Raw genomic sequence first — 18,547 nt, 5'->3', positions numbered from 1 at the left:
AGAGTGTGCAGCTAGGAATCTATAACCTGCTCTTGGTCCAGATGTTAGGTCCGTATATCTGCGTTCCTATCTATGCCTCTGTCTTCCATTCGTGGACACCTCCCACCCCACAAACATAGCTTATTCAGATGGGCTTTAAAAAAAATCAGTAGCCGGGCAGTGGTGGCGCACACCTTCAATCCCAGCACTCAGAAGGCACAGGTAGGCGGATCTCTGTGAGTTCGAGGCCTGCCTGGTCTACAAGAGCTAGTTCCAGAGAAACCCTGTCTCGAAAAACAAAACAAAACAAAAAAATCAGACAGGTCAAAAGGAAGCTCTGTAAAATTATCTCTCTATTTTAACTGCAGTTTCTGAATTCAGTTCCCTCTGTAAGCACTTTCTGTGGCTTAGGCCTAATTTAGTTTAGAACATATATGTAACTGGAACTATTCCTCTCTCACTCCCCTTCCCCCCCCCCCTTCCTATTCCTCTTGGACGGCCACACTGTGTTGCACTGAATGGGTATATTGGTATTTAACTAGCTCTTCCTGATAGACGTTTATTTAGGTTATTACTCCCCGCCCCCTTTTGGCCTTTAGTTACTCCTTTATAACATGGGCATAGCCGGAGGCCAGGGTATGGGTATGAAGTAACCATGTTGTAGAACTAGTAAATCCTTGAAAACCTGTTCATCTTTGCCTACTTTTAAATTGAGATAGCAATGCATTTTTAAGCTATGTGTGCAAGGGAGGTGATAACATCTTCCAGATTATTTTTTGACATGGATTCTGTTAGCCTAATAAGGAATCAGGAGAAAGCACAGGCAAACCTCCTGCCCAGAAGAGCTACAATCTGCTCTGATAACAGATTCTGAGGAACAGTGAAACTCGACTTGTGATCTCCTCGGTTAGGTGATGAAGCTGTCTACTGGCACAACCAAAAAGGGATTTCCAGTTCCTTTTCCTGAAGACTCTCAAATTCTTTTTGCATGTGCTGAGTATATAGATAAATGCATCTTCCTGGAAGACTATTTTTACCAAAACCGCAGCTATAGAATATATGCTTTTAAATTGTTATTTGTGTTTTTCTGCATTGGCGGAGAGAAGATAGGGCCATGGGCATGCAGGTGAACACCCTACCACAGTTCTATATCATCAATCTCAGAAGATCAGAATTGTCTTGAAAATTATATTTCTGAGACAACTGGTAAAACTTGAAAAGGCGTAAAGATCACACGACCCGGGGCTGGAGAGATGGCTCAGTGGTTAAGAGCATTGCCTGCTCTTCCAAAGGTCCTGAGTTCAATTCCCAGCAACCACATGGTGGCTCACAACCATCTGGAATGAGGTCTGGTGCCCTCTTCTGGACTGCAGACATACACACAGACAGAATATTGTATACATAATAAATTAATAAATAAATATTAAAAAAAAAAGATCACACGACCCTACTGTCTTGTGGTGGGAGAAGAAACTGGAGAAACCAACATCAAGACTGATACATGAGGGTCTGGGGATTTGGCTCAGCAGGGAGAGTGTTTGCCATGCTGATACAGGGCCCCAGACCTAAGTACCCACCCTACCCCAGACTCAGTGATGGCAATGTCATTCAGGCTAAAAACCCCAGCACATAGACAGTACCACCACCAAAACTAAAGCACAGGCCTAATCCATCCAAGTCCATGGTTCTGGGAAAGTCTCTAAAGTCTTAATCTCTTACTTTCTGGCTTCTGTAGTTCCACTTCTGGCTAAATTATTGTTAACTGAAGGATGTCAACCCAGAACATGGTTTTTCTGCTTAAAAGTTCACCCAGAGAAAGGCTTGGGGCTACATTGGGATCCTGAACACCCAGTGTGGTCCCCAGTCATCTAATAAAGACTTTCTATTGGCTTAAAGCCATGTCTGAGCAGTCTTCTCTAGTGAATAAACCACAACAATGCAAGCCTGCTCAATGGAATTCAAACCCAGTTAAAGGTGGAGGGGAAGAATCAATTCTGCAAGGCTGTCCTCCGGTCTCCACTCATGCACCTCACTACACACACACACACACACACACACACACACACACACACACACATACATGCGCGCGCGAAACAAAACAAAACGGGGCTGCAGAGATGGCTCAATGGTTAAGAACACTTGCTGCACCTCCAGAGGAACCAGGTTCAATTCCCAGCACCCACATTGCAGCTAACAATCTACTATCTGTAGCTTCAACTCCAAGGAATGTGACCCCTCTTCTGGACCCCTTGGGAACTGCACAAATGTACACAGACACACATGTGCAGGCAAAACATCCATCCACACAAAAGTAAATAAGTCTTTACTTTTTTAAAGAGTTTCCCGTCTGTCTTTGCCAATAAGTGTCTTTCATGTTCTCATTTCACTTTTTAAATTTTTGCATTTTTAATGAAACCTGAAATTCTATCAAAACAGACAAAAATGAATGTTTGTGGTTCAAAAGAATTTGCTTAGAATCTCTGTTAAGCAGTGGGTACTGGAAACAGGAGCTGTGCTTGGTGTGGTAGAATTCCAGGCCAGCCTGGGCTAGAACGAGCACAGGAGGGAGGGAAAGGGGGAAGGGTCGTCTAGGGGAGGCTCTCTCTGTTGACATTACACAAGGGTTAATACTACTCCTTAAAATGTGCTAACTATCTGTAGTTATTTACAACTGCTATGTTCCTGAAGTATTTGCACCCCTGTTTCCCAATACTTAACCTTTCTTTTTTTTCCCTAGAAGACCATGATTAAACAATGCTAGAACCCTCTTTTGGCTTCCCAGGGTAGGTCTGGGCTGTATTTTTGCTTATTAAGACAACCTTGGTGACAGAACGCTATTTTCATCATTGCCAATTAGTTGGGGGCAAAGGGGCAGCCCTGGCCAACAGCCAGTTTCGACATCCACTCTTCCATTTCTCTGTACGGGAGTGACAAAATGCTGGGAGCAGACTGCCAGCGTGTGCGTTTTTTTGGAGACAAAAGGAAGGAGGAACACTAACCAGGAACCAGGGCTTAGACTCTGAGGGAGGGACACGGTCACAGTTTTTAACGATATCGTGGTTTAGCTGCCCTGGGAATCCTGCTTTGAGATGGCCCTTCGTAACTCCCCTTGAAAAAGAAACCAGAGTTTGTGGGTGTGGATGTTTCTGTAGACTGCTTGGCCCGGCTGTGCTCCGTCCCAGGCCTCTCTTCTCCCTGACTGGGCACTCACTTTCTCCGCATCGCGTCATCTTAAAGACTGTCTTCATCTGCTGGCAAAGGCCATCTCATCTCGTTTTTGCTAGGAAGCTGGTTGGCTCTTCTCAGTCCTTTATATTTCCATACAAAGTGTTAAATCAATGGTCAATTTTCATTTAAAAACCCGGCTGGGATTTTAACAGGAATGACACCAACTATATACCAATATAGGAGCAGCTGGCATCTTGACAGTATTGGAAAGACTTAGCTTTTTTTGTCATTGTTGTTTTTGTTTTTCAAGACAGGTTTCTCTGGGTAGCTGTCCTGGAACTTGCTCTGTAGATCAGACTGGCCTTGAACTCACAGAGAGATCCACCAGCCTCTGCTTCTTGAGTGCTGGGATTAAAGGTGTGCACTACCATGTCTGGTAAGATTTAACTCTTTGATTGTTGATGATATTCTGGATATAATATTATCTCAGAGAACACAACAAAATACTAGAAAAAGAAGTCAGGGAAGCAGTATTTCCCTGGAATTCTTTCGTAGAACTGTGGCAGAATAAATATAGCTTCAGGGCCCGGTATTTAACAAGGTGGTTTTGTACATGACTTCTGAAATGGTCAGCCTTGAAAATGAAATCAACAAAGGGAATTTGGTACTGAAAATAATACATAGGGATACGAAGGCGAGAAGGCTGCTAGGCAGCAGCTGGAAATGAGAGAGGCTGCTCCTGCAAGAGATGCAATGTTTTCTTTCCAAAGAGGAGGAGGGGGAGAATAACTGGCGTTTTGTTTTTTTGTTTTGTTTTGGTTTTTTGTCCTTTTCAAATTTAGTGCCTCTTAGCAACTGAAGCTACCTGGAAACAGCAGGGCAAACGGGGAAAAGTCATTTACAAAAGCCAGTCTCCCAATGAGGCAGATAAGATCAGAGAGAAAATTGGAAAGCAAGCAAACAAACGGCAAACAGATCAAACCACCTTGGAGTCTGGGCTCTAACTTTGGATTCTTGTTTTCCAATTCACTAACTCATTTGTTTGTATGGCTAGCTGACTGCGGCTTCGGTAAATCCTTAGATTAATCACAGCATTAGCGCCACAAGGCTGGAGATTAAAGGTGAGAGCATGGCCTGCCAGGGGATGGTGCAGCCATGGAAACTGTTGCCCTGCAGGTATATGTCCACAGAATTCCCTGTGTTGGTGGCCACCAGGATAGACCTTTACCTCTAGTGACTCCGACTTCACCCCCCTCCTCCCCGACCAGAGCCTTATGTCAACTAGTAACATTCCCTGGATAAATTTGATTCTGGAATACTTACTATATCCAGTTTCTCTAGCAGGTAAGATTTTTGATGGATTTTGAAATAATTAAGAAATAGCAAGCCCATTCCAGCCTCAAGAAAGAAATATTTTACTTTTTTAAAAATTCACCAAACTCCGGATAATATAACATCACATAACTTTCATGCAGATATATATTAATAAAACGAACATTTCTCAAGGAAAGTCAGGAGGTGAAGCCATGTCATTGTGTAACACAGCGGGGTGTTCTGCAGTTGAGGCTTGCATACGATGAGACATGTCAGATGATTCATTTACTCTTTAATGAATTTGAGAGGAAGCAAGACACTGACAGTGGGAGGGGGGGCTGGTGAGATGCCCCTTTGGGTAAAGCTCCTTGCCACCCATCCTGATAGCCTGCATTCGATCTCCAGGCGGAAAGAGAGAACAGATTCCTATAAGTTGTCCTCTGTATGATGTCCCTGTCCCAGCTAATAAACGGAGGAAGAGGAAGAGGGGAGGGAGGAGGAGAAGGAGATAGAAGGGGTGGAGGGTCACCTATGTTTGAGTTTGATAAGTTTGACGAGCCCTTTGTGATTTTGACAAATTACCACTTGATATTACTAACCATGCAGTTCGTAACCGTAGTATCTAAGATGAAGGGTGTTTATGACCTTTGTGTATTCTCCCATTAATACACACTCACTGGGCAATGTGACTTGGTTTACAAAGCACTTTTATATATGCTACAATAAGGCTTTTAAATTAATGTTATAGGACCAAATGTTTAGCTCTCCCTTTACAGATGAGACTAAAATAAAAGACCAGAAACAACAACAACAACAAAACCCCCACAAAACCATGATTGTGAGTGTTTGGATTAGATTGTTCCCAGCTTAGAACTGTGAATCAATATGTTGTGAGTGCTTGGCTGAAGTTGTCCCGTCAGCTCCTGCACACGTTTCTAGTGTTCTGAAATGAGTATTTCCGGACTGAGATTTCAATGGGTGTGTGTGAACATCACATAATACAAACTCCGTAAAGCTGGCAGGATCACCATCTTAGTACCAGGACACATTGAGGTCAGCACATATCACTTCCCACGTCTGTGTAAAGTTTGTTCCCAAAGACAAAGTGGTCTTTTCATTTTTACATACTAACCCCAGTTCCCCCTCCCTCCCCTTCTTCCACCACCCTCCCTGCCTTCCCCCTTTCCACCCCACATCCACTCCTCAGAGGAGGTCCCTTGGGGAGTCAACAAAGTCTGACAGAGTTTATACTTTGCTGACTCATTGGTAATACCCAGAGACAAGACAGGAAAGGGATTAATCTCACTGGGAGGACACTTTCTCCACTCAGATCACACTAATTTTTCTTAATTTTGGTATTTTTTCCCTAGAAACTCTAGCGAAAAGACCAGACCAGTGCGGGCACGTGAGAGGACACTTCAGTTTTCTTTGACTTCAAGCTTCACAAGAGAGCAGAGAGAGACTGTACACAGCTGCACCTATGTGGGAATTCAGGTTTAAAATAGTCTATTGGGGGGTTTGGAGTTAATGAGAGGCCTGGGACATTGTCTACCGACCAAGAAGGGACAGCTGGCAGAACCTGAGATAAGATGGAAGCTGTTCCCTCAGTGTACCCTCCCAGTTCAACAAAATGTTGTGTGTGCAGCACAGGTTGAAAATTCTCACATGTATGGGGCTGGAGAGATGGCTTAGCAGTTAAGAGGACTGCACTGGCTGCTCTTCCAAAGGACCTGGGTTCAATTCCCAGCACCCACATGGCAGCTCACAACTGTCTGTAACTCCAAGTCACACAGACATACATGCAGGCAAAATATCAATGTACATAGATAGATAGATTGATAGATGGATAGATGATAGATATTTTCTTTTTTTTGTTTTTTTTTCTTTCTCTCTGTGCAGATGGGGTTTCAGACGGAAGCACAGGTTTGTGCATGTGCCTCCTCTCATATTCTAATAGTCCTCGAGTGCTGAGCAGCGGGAGGCTGAGACCTCTGTCCTGCTCTCTTGGGGGATCTTCCCTTCTCCCAATATCTCTTCTCTGTGTCCCTGGTGCCTGCCCACAGCCTCTTTATCCCCTAGCTATGAAGAAGCCTGTGGATACACTCATCTTCCTAAGGAGATTTGATATTCAGCTACATTATAAAACAACCCTTTAAATATGTGGCATTTCCAGTACTCACCAGAATGGGTGGCCATGACTCTCTGGCTAACAGAGCCCTTAGGGAGAATTCCCCAGCAGTTCTGTCCTGATGGTTTTGGGTTCCCCATTTTCCTCCTTCTGGCTGCTGAATTCTGTTGCCAGTCTCCGCTCTCATCCCAAGGAGCCATGAAATGTCAGTTGGTTCTGCATTGTGAGTTTGAGATTTGATGACTTTGCTCTGTGAGACAGTCTCCTCCTGCTGATGCTGAAAAGAAAGTTATTGATGGGACTGTAGAGTTCGACAGCCCCGGGCAGCTCTCCCCTAACAAAACTGCATTCTGTAGGTGGAATGTCCAGGGAAAACCTTACATGGGAGAATTGCAGTTTTACCTACATATGAATATTTCATTTCCCAATAATTCATAATAGCCCTTGAGGAACCATTATTGCTAAGTAAATATGCATACCCTAAGTAAGTGCTCTCAAGATATAATTGCCCACGTTTTTGTTTTGAGTAGCAAATATACAAACATAATTTTTGTTAAAGGATCACTCCCCAGTCCCTCTGTCCCTACTTGACTTTCATTTCTTTTACCTTCTCTCATAAAGGTAAAAAAGAAAAAAGAAAAAATACAAATTTTATATTGCTGCATAAACATGACACTGTCTAAAATGGCATATCACCAATGCAGATGCTCATCTCAGCACATTCCATTTTGACCTTTAGAAGACATATGATCCTATGAGGCGTAAAGAAAATGCTAGAACATTTACTGAATTTGGTCTTTCCTGCCTCCCACACCATTCCAGAACGATGAAAACCAGAAAGACATAAGATTTCAAGCCAAGGATGGTGATGCACTACTGTGATGCTGCCAATGGGCAGGCAGATCAGGAGTTCAAGGCCAGCCTGGGCTGCAGAGCTATAGCCTGTATTAAGAAAAACAAGAAAGTTAACAAACAAACCAGACTATTCATTAATGTAAGATTACATGAAGACCTTGGATGAATCTTTAAACTCATTCAGGAAAGGTCAGGATGTCCATGTTCCAGACATACCAACCAAGTGTTTCTATACTAACCAACACACCAACCTCTCTTAGATATTCCCTATTCACAGCTGACCCTCAGTTTAGCAAATACTCCACATTCTTGAAGGAAGCCCATCTCCTTCCTAAGAGTAGAGAAACATTCTATTCCATCAAGATCATGATTCTGGGGATAAAACTCAGTGGTAGAGTGGTTGCTTAGAAGCCTAAGGTCTAACACCACGACAAACAAGTGTTCATTAGTTTCTACCATACAAGAGTCTTCCTGTACGGCAAGCTGTTGTTCTTACCCAAACTGTTAGACTAGAGGAAGAAAGCGACTTCAGGGTACCCGGTGATGAGGGTGACTTTTCCAGCCATTTTGGGTCCTCAGATTCTGTGAATTCCAGACTTCATTCCAACTGGCAGCAATTGTCTATAGGGAAGGGAATTGTCTGGTAGCTAAGGTCTGAACACTGCAGTGTAGTGTTGAAAACAAGTGTCTTCCTAGTTTCTACCTTAACCAGACTGACAGGAACTGGTGTTTACAGCACCCACCCCACCTGTCCATTGTGCAGTATTAGTTTAAGATGTGTTACATTTGTTTACACTGTGGAACATTTGTTTAGTGATGCACAGATGTGTTGCATTCTTTTATATTGCATCTGTGATGCTGTGTTACTTTGCCTGTCTAAAACATCTGATTGGACTAATAAAGAACTGAACAGCCAATAGCTAGATAAGGGAAAGGATGGCTGGGAAGAGAGAATAAATAGGAAGAGAAATCTAGGTTCAAGGGAAGAGTGAGGAGGAGGCAAAAAAAGAAAGAAAAGGAGAAGGAGGATGAGGATACCAGGGCCAGCTACCCAGTCACACAACCAGCTAAGGAGTAAGAAGAAAAGATAAAGAAAGGTAAAACGCCCAGAGGCAAAACATAGTTAAAGGGAATCAGGATAATTTAGTTACAAAAGCTAGCAAGAAACAAGCCACACTAAGGATGGGCATTAATTAAATAAGAATAAGTCTCTGTGTATTTATTTGTGAGCTGGGTGGTGGGCCCCCAAAGAGTAAAAACAAAGAACCCAACTATCTCCCTCCCCATCCCCACTCCATGTGCTTACTTCCTGCCCTGGCTGCCAGCCTCTCCCAGCTGGATTCCCCTCTAGTGCCCACTCGCGTGGTAACATCATCCTGGATTCCCCTCTAGTGCCCACTCGCGTGGTAACATCTTCCTGGATTCCCCTCTAGTGCCCACTCGCGTGGTAACATCTTCCTGGCTTCCAGTCTCAGTCCCAGCGCCTCATCTCTGTCGGAAGAAAAACTGCTTTCATTTGCGTTTGCTCCCCAGGATCTGTTTCTGAGAGGAACCTAAACTGGACTCACAGGTGCTGGAGGTCTTTCCAGCTCGTTATTTTACACCGTGCCGTCCACTGAGGCAATCCGAAAGCAGAGGAGACCGTGTCTGCCAAGCCAGGAAAGTCAAGGGCACCTTTTCCCAGCAACAGCCAAGCTCTGAGCCTCAGGGAACTGCGGTCACAGTGTCAGCTGTGGCCTCGTGTTACTAAACCACACAACCGCATCTTCCATTATGGAATCTGAGAGTCGTCAGAAATACACCGAAGTGCAGAGGGCAGCAAATCTAAGGTCCACGTCTGCCCCGCCCAGCCTGCTGGCTAGTAGCCTGGCACACTTTCACGGGCAACTCAAGCGCTGACGGAACCTCGGAGAAGAGATTTGAATGGTCACATTGAGGTTAGCGCAACATCAGGTAGATCCATTGTGCTTGGTTTCCCTTTAGAATTGGGCCAGGTGACAGTAAAGGTGCCACCAATACACAAAAAGAAATTTCTTCCTATTTAATGAGGTTAAAGCCTTTGCAAACGTGGCACCCAAACTATTGCTGCTTGTCTGGAGACAGAATGCATCAGACAGAGGGTACGGAATGCCCTAATTGGTCGCGACTGTAGGCTCTGCTAGCCAAATTCAAGTGGCAGGACTTTTCGTTGCATTTACTGCTCCACAGAGGAAGGCAAGAGTTAGGGACATTCTACCTGGAGTGTCTCTGAGGTGTGCCTTTGGCAGTGTTCCTGCTGGCCACATATCCACATAGCTCACTGTTTTTAGAAACTTGGTATCCATCCTTCTGGCTAATTCCTTTAGCAACTCATGGTCCCTCCGGTAAAGTTGGTCCGAGTTCATTTCTCCCTGACGAAACCCAGAATGTTGACTAACAGGGAAATTGATAGCCCAGAATACAGCTTCTTCCAGGGTCTTGTGCAGGAAGGATGAAGGTCATGGTGGGGTCCTTTGCTCCCTCTCCTTTAGGGGTCCCTTCTGCTTAAAGCTTAGTTTATGCTCCTGTTCTAAAGTTCCCTGATTTCACGTGCCGCGCTGGCCAGCTGCGATTCACAGCTATCATAGTCAATGGTGATGGGAAGATTGGGAAAGAAACGTCCTGTGTAAAAACTAGAGATTCGTTCCATGTCAAACCTTATAGTGTCCTAAGTCACTGTGTATCTGCATAGGGTGACAGCCCTCAGTACAGTGCCGAAAAGAAAGGAAGACGACCACAGTTCGAAAGATGCTTCTGGAGTACATCAACCACATGGAAACACGAATCCTTATTTGGATCCTTATTTCAGTAGCGAGAAGGCATTCTTGAGAGAATTGGGGAAAATTGGACACAGACAGAGGATTGACTGATGTCAAGGAATGGACTGTTTCCTCGGGGATATTAGTGGTGTTGTGACTGAAAAAGAGAAAGAAGCTGGGTGTGGTGGTGCATACATGTAATCAGAGCACTGGAGGTAGGGAGGTCAGAAGTTCAAGGATATCGTCAGCTATATACCTTTGAGGCTAGCCTAGGCTATATGAGACCCTATTCTCCACCCCCAAAAGCTTCATTCATAGGATATATTCCGCTAAACTTGCTTATGCAATAAAGCAACATCTGGGATTTGTTACAAAGCACCCTATCTTGGTAGAGTACTTACCTGCCTCCAGGCTCACATGAACCAGCTGTAGTGGTACAGGTCTGTTATCCCAAATCTGGGGCTAGCCTGGGCTTCATAGGGAGCTCCAGGGCAGCTGAGGCTATATAGTGACTTTGTATCAAAACACAAAACAAACAAACCAAAAAAACAAAAACCCCAATTTGTCAATAAATATATTTTAAACAAATACATTTCAAATGTATACATTTTATGAAATGCATATGTTTACATCTAGAGTACACACACACGTATATGTATATGTATATATACACATCAATATATCATTAAAATAGCATAGAAGTGCCACATAGAGCCCACAGCTGACACAGGGATTGTATGCAATGACTGAAGTCAAGTCACTTGGTTTGACAAAAGAAGTTTTAGGTAAATAAGCTGGAGAATGAGCTTTATAAGTCTGTATTATATAAACAACTCCGATTACATAACAAACTGCTTTAGGCCCTGGATCCTGTGAGATGCTCCTTCTGTCTCCGTAGCATTCAACCCAGGGCTGCAGAGTAAGTGATGTTTAATAAATGTGGGCTAATGGACTAAACTCAGGCAATGAATTGTTATGAAGAGCAGTTTAATTTTCCATGCACTTAGCTCCATGCTGCTCAATCAATCTGGAAAACCAGGCTCCCAGATCCAACCTCTTTGGAGATGCATCAGTGTTTGAGCTTGAGAGGATTTGGAGCTGTGCTAATAACCTCACTTGGCAGAGGCAGAAAAGAGGGCCGGAGGGTTTAGAGGGACACCCTGCCTGTTAACAGAGTGTCACTACCTCACGCCTGCAGTTGGACAATTCCTTCCGCCATGTTGATGTTCAGAGGGCACAAACCTACCTCCTGCTTTAGCTGCTGCTCTTAGCTTTAAATGTCTGGGGTTCCAGCTAAGAATAGAACTGAGCTGTTGTAACGCTTCTTCCTGATGCTGAACAAGAGACACGAATATAAAATTCATGTCCTGATTAGCTTTTGCTATCTCCGGTCCCTACCTGGCACTGGCCGGGTAAACTAGGGAAGGAATGTGCATGAGCTAAGAGCTGAACGAGGTTCTGCTGTGTAGGATTATTGTAGCTGAGTAGTTAGGTGGAACCCTGATGACGGGGGCAGAACAGGATGGCTTTGGAAGTTCAGGTCCAAAAAAAGAATAACTGGGTTGGAAACCAGCATGGCCTTCACCTTGTGGACACTCGGGAACTTGGGAGCCTCGGTGGGGGAATATTTGGAAAGGTCCTGAATGGGTTGGACAAGGACAGAAGGAGGATAAGAGAGCGGTGGCAAGAAGCCCATCTGTGGGCAGGTGGGTCTTGGCTGTAAAAGAAAGCAAGCCAGGCCCACAGATGGCATTGTCCACAGTGGGCTAGGCCCTTCCATATCAATCAATAATCAAGAAAATGCCCCACAGACATGCGCACAGGCTGACCTGATGGAGCAATGCCTCAGTTGAGATTCCCTCTTCCTACATATGGTGAGGTTTGTGTCAAGTTGACAAAAAAAAAGAAAGAAAGAAAGAAAGAAAGAAAGAAAGAAAGAAAGAAAGAAAATCGTGTGTGTGCACCAGGACAACTTCAGAGGTCAGAGGACAACTCGCTAGAGTCAGCTCTCTCCTCTCCTCCTGCTATGGGGTCCTGGGATCAAACCCAGGTAGATCACCGCACTCAGCAGCAAGCACCTGTTGAATCATTCTTGCCAGACCAAAAGGTATATGTTTTTAGACAATTTCATCAAAATTTCTTTGAAATTTTAAAGATTTTCTTTTTTAAAGCAATTCTTAGAAAGATTTCCCCAATCCAAGACATCATTTTCTCCCCATATGCCTGTGTATAATATATATAAGACATATATATCTCTTACACTTTTATTACATAATTACTTTTTACCCTAAAACCCAAGTAGAAGACATTTGAATATAAGAAATGAGAAGGGGAACCGAGCTTTCATCATGGTGGGGAGCACGGTGACTTGCAGGCAGACATGGTGCTGGCTACATCTTGATCAGAAGGCAACAGGAAATGGGCTGACTCACTGGGTGTGGCTTGGGCATACATGAGACCTCAAAGTTCACCTCCACAGTGACACACTTCGTCCAATAAGGCCTCACCTCCTAATAACGCCACTCCCTATGGGGGCCATTTTCTTTCAAACTACCACACTGCTTTATGGACTCAACCCTTTCCTTTGATGTATCCATTTTTACAATGGTACTGCTTCAATTTCTAGACAGAAACTATTTTCCTATTTTGATATCACTAGTCTTTTATATTGCCTGATCATTCATGAATGCTCTTCTTTTTTAAATAACTTTCACTGTGGCAAAGAGAGGCAAAGGTAGCTTTGAACATGGATGTGTTTGCACTATTCCCCTCTGTAGTTACCCACAAGCCCTGAGAATAATCTATTCTACTGTGTCTTGGACTTCAGCAGTTTGGGGGCACACTATAGTTCTAACTTTTGAGCATCTGGTGTCACCTACTCTATGATTAAATTTTATTAAATTAGCCCTTTACATTTTAAACTTATATCAAACTTATATTTAGATGAGCACTGTCATCTAAAATCATGGATTACATGCAGCACTCATATTTTCCTAGCATGTTGAACAGAACAGGTTAGCAATGAAACACTGTCCGTGTTTGCTCAGTTTGTGTGCTGCCAGCACCCTGAGAAAACAGGGCAGTGCCCACTGCTCTCATCAGTTCTGCAGAAGGAACCCTTCCCGTAGGGGCAGCACTGGGTCTTATAGCTCAAGGAAGATTCTGGTTGTACAGATAGGTTCAGCCTGTGAGAATAACTGACATCCACATATAGAATGTATGCACTTCTGTGTGTAACTGTGAATCCAATACAACATTTTTTGTGTGTGTGTTTAAAACCCTTTCCTTTTTTTTCCAATACAGCATTTTTAAAACCCTTTCCAATTTAAACAGAACTGCTGCTGTTGTACTGCTTTGAAATTACTGATAATATGATCAGTCACATGTTCCCAAAGAGCAATCAGTGTGGTTCGGGTAGAACTCAATAGAGGACTGCAGGCTGAGCTAGTACAAGGTCCCAGGCTCCAATCCTGAGCACGAGTCACCTGGACAAACAGGCTAATGACCCGAGCCCAGGACACGAGCCTCAGATTCGGCCAGCAGTTCTCATCTTCAGGATTTGACGTTTCTGGAACAAAATGACCCTCACAAAGGCTCTGTGGGTCTGGAAAACATCACAGATGCTATCCTAAGTCCCCTCACAGTGTTCATGAGCTGATAAAGTATCATGAACTTACCCTCGGTGCTGAAACAGGCAATTCTGCCAAAGGCCTGGGCTGCAGTGTCTTATCTTAGTCTTAATTAAAGGTTCACAGAGATAAATGGAAAAAGCCACTCCATCCTCCCAGAGATTGAGTTAAGGGGCAGGACCCCAGGGAATCAAGTATCTTGTGCTGGCCTGTCACAAACACTTACGCAGATTTAAGTGAACACACACCATTCACTGTGCTCCCCCAGGGCAACCCTGGCTTTTACTCTCCCATGCTGTACCATCAGAGGCTTCCTCCTGCTGAACCCCTTCAGTGCTGACCTCAGGGAAGCGTAGGCAGGCTTTGATATTAAAAACTCCCTTCAAAATAGAAACCACTACCTCCTAACTTGAAGAGTCAAATACCTTTTTTGTTGTCCTTTAAAAACAAGCATAGAATAACCCAGATTCCCTCCACTGATAGCCATGGAGACGAACTGTGAGCGTGCCCTTGGTTGGGTTATTTTCACCATTTTTCACGGGTGTCTCCTGGTATTATGCTTCAAGTGAAAACAATAAGACCAACAGCCTTCACATCTGACCTGCAGGTTTGAAATTGCACCGGTTTCATGATTACTAAATGGGCTGTTGAACAGGAAGAAGCAGCCGAAGACTGCCCGTGAGAGGGAGAGCTGGAGCCCCATTTGTGAGCACCCCTCAAGGTGGTTTCCTACCATGGGGAACCCCTTCTACATGTGCCTCGACATTTCCGTGTGGAAGGGTCTCACCTCAGACCTTCCCTGACCTGGAAGCCTGCTCACATCCCTACTTCCTTTTAGGCTTCTTTCCACACAAGAGTCAAGACACTCTGCAATGTACTGACTTTTAGGGTGCACTTGTCGGCTGCCCAATTTGCATAATTCACTTTCTGAAAAGCTTTGGCGTCTCATGCCAATTAAACTTCACCTCAAGTTTCACAAAATCCAACTGTGCAGTGTTACCAGCTTTTGCTATTCCTCCAAGCGAGCAGAATGGGCCTTTCTACTGATGTAATTTGCTTGCAGAGCTCTATGAGGCTTCCAATAACTGTTTCAGAGTTCCTGGTGCCAGCTGACGTAATTCTCAAACTGGGGCTCAGGACGCAACCCGCAGAGTGGAGCATCTGCCAGTGCAAGCCTGAACCAGCTATTTAAAGAGCTCCCTGTCAGGCTGTGCACCTGCCTGGAGGCCAGGCACAGGTGACAGCAAAGTCCTGCTCAGGGCAAGCATATGCCTGGAGCTCAGGGTGCTGGGGGCGAGAACAGGGCAGGAATGAGGGGCAACCCTTCAGAGGATGACAGGGGATGCTGGCAGTGGACAGAGAGGGCAAAAGTAACAAGGAGAGGGAAAAGCTGGTGGGCAAAGAATTCCTTACTCCCTTTAAGCACAAACTGGCAGGGTCACGCAGTGCCTCCCTTACACATTAGACCTGTGTTCCCACATCCCGAGTGGACGGTCCAGTGCTGTCTCCTCACCTTGCACACTGCAATCAGTGGACCTGAAGAAGCCTCTTCGTGTGTGAATTTTAGCTTTGTAAAATGTCCCTTCCCCACTGTCAATATAAAACAGGGAATTCTGGCTTTGGGGAGGAGCCAACGGTATGATTAGGATGTGATGTGGTAGCTGGAAGAGTTTTTAAATCTTTCCATTGCTTCAGGCCAATCAATTGGTCCCCATTGACAACTCTGCATAGTTGTTACCCTTGATTCAGCTCAGAAATGTATATCCTCAAAACACTCATCTCCCAGAAGCCGGTTCTCCCAGGAGTAGACTGAGTCAAGGATGCGGATATAAAGGTTTATTAAGAAAAGGCCCCAAGACACCAGGAGGTGGGTGGGAGGAGGGATGAACCAAGCAAGGAAGTGATTTCCTGTCAAAGTCCCAGCCCTGGTCTGGACCCCAGCAGAACACTCTGGAACACAGACTAAGGGAAGAAACCCTAGCTGAGTCTGTAGCAGCCTTCGCCAACGTGAGTGGTGGGGTGGTACACCTAGAGACTTACTAGCTCCATCACCTGATCGCTGGTGCCAGCCTCTGCCTGCAAAGCTTGTAGCTAACGGCTGGAAACAGGAAGCTACCAGGAGACCCCCTCATGGATTCTGAGGGCCAAGATACAGCACTTCCCCTCCAGCACTGCCCACTTTCACACCAGCTCCAGCTAAGTCTTTCATTATGTTCTGCTCCAAGAGGAAAAGAACGATCTCCCTAGACAGTCCTGGGGTGGGCTCTTCGCCCTCCAAAGAGTTGCCTCCTTGTTCCAGAGGGTAGAAGCGTGTTTCCCTGGAATGCCGCTGTAAGATGGAGCAGCCATCCCGATTGAAGATAACTCGCGCCATCTGGAAACTGCGGAGAGTGTACTTCTGGCTCTCCTGGCCCTCAAGTTCAGAGATTGCCCGAGACAGACACCGACACACAGGGGCAGAGAGCTGATCCCCGGAGCCCGGCAGTGGATGGGCAAATGCTTCATAGAATCTGTCCAGTGATTTCCGGAGTCCATCGTCCTCTTCACTGGTCTCCATTTGGCCTTTCGCGGAAGGATCAAGCCAGAAGTTCTCGGAGTCCCAGGAGCCCTTTTGTTCAGTGTTTAGAGAACTGCTATCTGCAAGACACAACACATTCCAGTACTCAAACAGGCAGTCAACACCGTGAGAAACTGGGCTGGTGAGGTGGCTCAGTGGGTAAGGGTCTCTGCTACACAAACCTAATGATCTGAGGTGGATCCCCAGAACCAAAGTAAAGGTGGAAGGAGAGAACGGACTCCTTCAAGTCACTCTCTTACCTCCACTTGCACATGGTGGCACGGACTTCCTACAGCAGCATGTACAATAATGGTAAATTTTTAAGACCAGAAAGCAACCAAAAGCACAAATGTCTCTCTTCAGCTCAGCACACTTACTACTCCCGGGACACTAACGACAGGCAGAATCATCTGATTCAGAAGCCTTCCCATCGTCCTCAGGTTATGCCCATGTGGGTAGGAGTCCCTTGTTTTTCTCTTTTCTTATATGTGTATGGAAGTTTTGCCTGCGTGTTTGTCTGTGCACTGCCAGCATGCAGTGCCTAATGAGGCCAGAGGAGGGTGTCAGCTTCCCAGGGCCTGGAACGAAAATGGCCCCCATAGGCTCAGAGGGAGTGGCATTATTAGGAGGCGTGGCTTTGGTGGAGTGGGTGTGGCCTTATTGGAGGAAGTACGTCACTGGGGGTGGACTTTGAGGTTTCAGACGCTCAAGCCAGACCCAATCTCTCTTTCCTGCTGCTGCCAGCTGATCCAGATATAGAGCTCTCAGCCTCTTCTCTGGCACCATGGTCTGCCTGTGTGCTGCCACGCTTCCTGGCATGGCAATAATGGACTAAATCTCTGAACTTGTAAGACAGTCCCAGTTATATGTTTTCCTTTACAAACCATGGTGTCTCTTCACAGAAATGGAAACCCTAACTAAGACATGGAGTTAAAGATGGTTATGAGCTGCCATGTGGGTGCTAAAAACTGACCCTGAGTCCTCTGGAAAACCAGCCAGTGCTCTTAACCACGGAGCTATCTTTCCAGCTTGGATCAGGAGTTCTTAGCCTGGGGGTTCTGTATATAGATTCATGGAGACTGAAAAAAGAATTCTACCATTATTACCTTCCACCTGAAATTTAGCATTTCCTCCTCTGATGAAATTGGCAGCAGCCTCTGTGGACAAGGCAGTGGGGACTGCTGAAGACCGTGGGCTCTTAGCCTCCTATACCACTGTTCACTTCACAGCATCCTGAACAGAGCGAGGCACACTGCTTTGACAATTCCAGCTACTAATCCCACACCAGATGTTGTCTCTGCATTTATTTAGATGTATATTTCACCATTCATTTGCTCTTTTATACATCTTATATAGTAGTCATTGGTATGTGTGTGCACATGGGCATGCATGTGGAGGTCAGAGGACAGCCCACAGAGTTAGTCTTCTTCTACCACGTGGGACCCAGGGATCGAACTCAGGTTGTCAGGCTTGGTTACATGTTCTCTTTCCTATTAGTGAATTTAAGGAAATATTATGCACAAATAACTCTTTATATCCTGTGTTCCTCACAGGGAAGGAAGGGAGGGAGGAAGAAAGACAAAAATAGAAAGCTAAGGAAACGTCCCTTCACTCTGCTAGGGCCAGGACTTTGGCCAGCCATCCTCCCTGAGTTCCTGCCATCAACCTCATGGGCAGAAGCTCTTGGGTGGCTAGAAATGGAGGGAGGCATCGCCCCTCTAGTCCAAGTGTTGGAGGAACACAGAGGGATGACTTTCCAGCTTGTATTCTTCGTAAGTGCCAAGTTCATGCGAACCAAAAAAAGACTGATACCTCCAGGAGACAAGCCAACTAATAGCATCAGGACGTTTTCGACTGGATCTTTGGGACATAAAGCACATTACTGGACAACTGGAGCGTTGGGGATGAGGGCTGTGGGTTAGATGGTTGTTAAGGTGTGGCTGCCATCTTCCTGATAACGACAGCTTGATTTTAGCACATAGGAGAATGTCTCAGTTCATAGGATAACTAGGAGTGATGGGACCAGGTTAGAGTTTACTCGCAAATAATTCACGAGGGCTAGGGATGTAGCTTAGCTGGAGGAGTGCTTGCCTAGCGTGGACCAAGCCCAGGGTTCTGTCCTCCACCACCCTAGTCTGAT

General features: G+C 45.3%; 1 protein-coding gene across 2 annotated transcripts in view; it reads right to left on the bottom strand.

Moving 5' to 3' along the window:
• Positions 1-11,324: 11,324 nt before the first annotated feature.
• Positions 11,325-18,547, bottom strand: part of Shld1 (shieldin complex subunit 1) — an 81,963-nt gene continuing 74,740 nt past the window's right edge. For both annotated transcript variants that reach the window (XM_075962264.1, XM_075962263.1), the window contains exon 3: positions 11,325-16,487. In XM_075962264.1, the coding sequence (XP_075818379.1) occupies positions 15,979-16,487 (509 nt within the window). In that variant the 3' untranslated portion in view covers positions 11,325-15,978. The remainder of the gene's footprint in view (positions 16,488-18,547) is intronic.

This window comes from Microtus pennsylvanicus, chromosome 2 (genome assembly GCF_037038515.1).
Source record: "Microtus pennsylvanicus isolate mMicPen1 chromosome 2, mMicPen1.hap1, whole genome shotgun sequence".
Lineage (NCBI taxonomy): Eukaryota > Metazoa > Chordata > Mammalia > Rodentia > Cricetidae > Microtus > Microtus pennsylvanicus.
The sequence above is the reverse complement of the archived record's forward strand: the minus strand, read 5'-3'. Positions and strand labels throughout refer to the sequence as shown.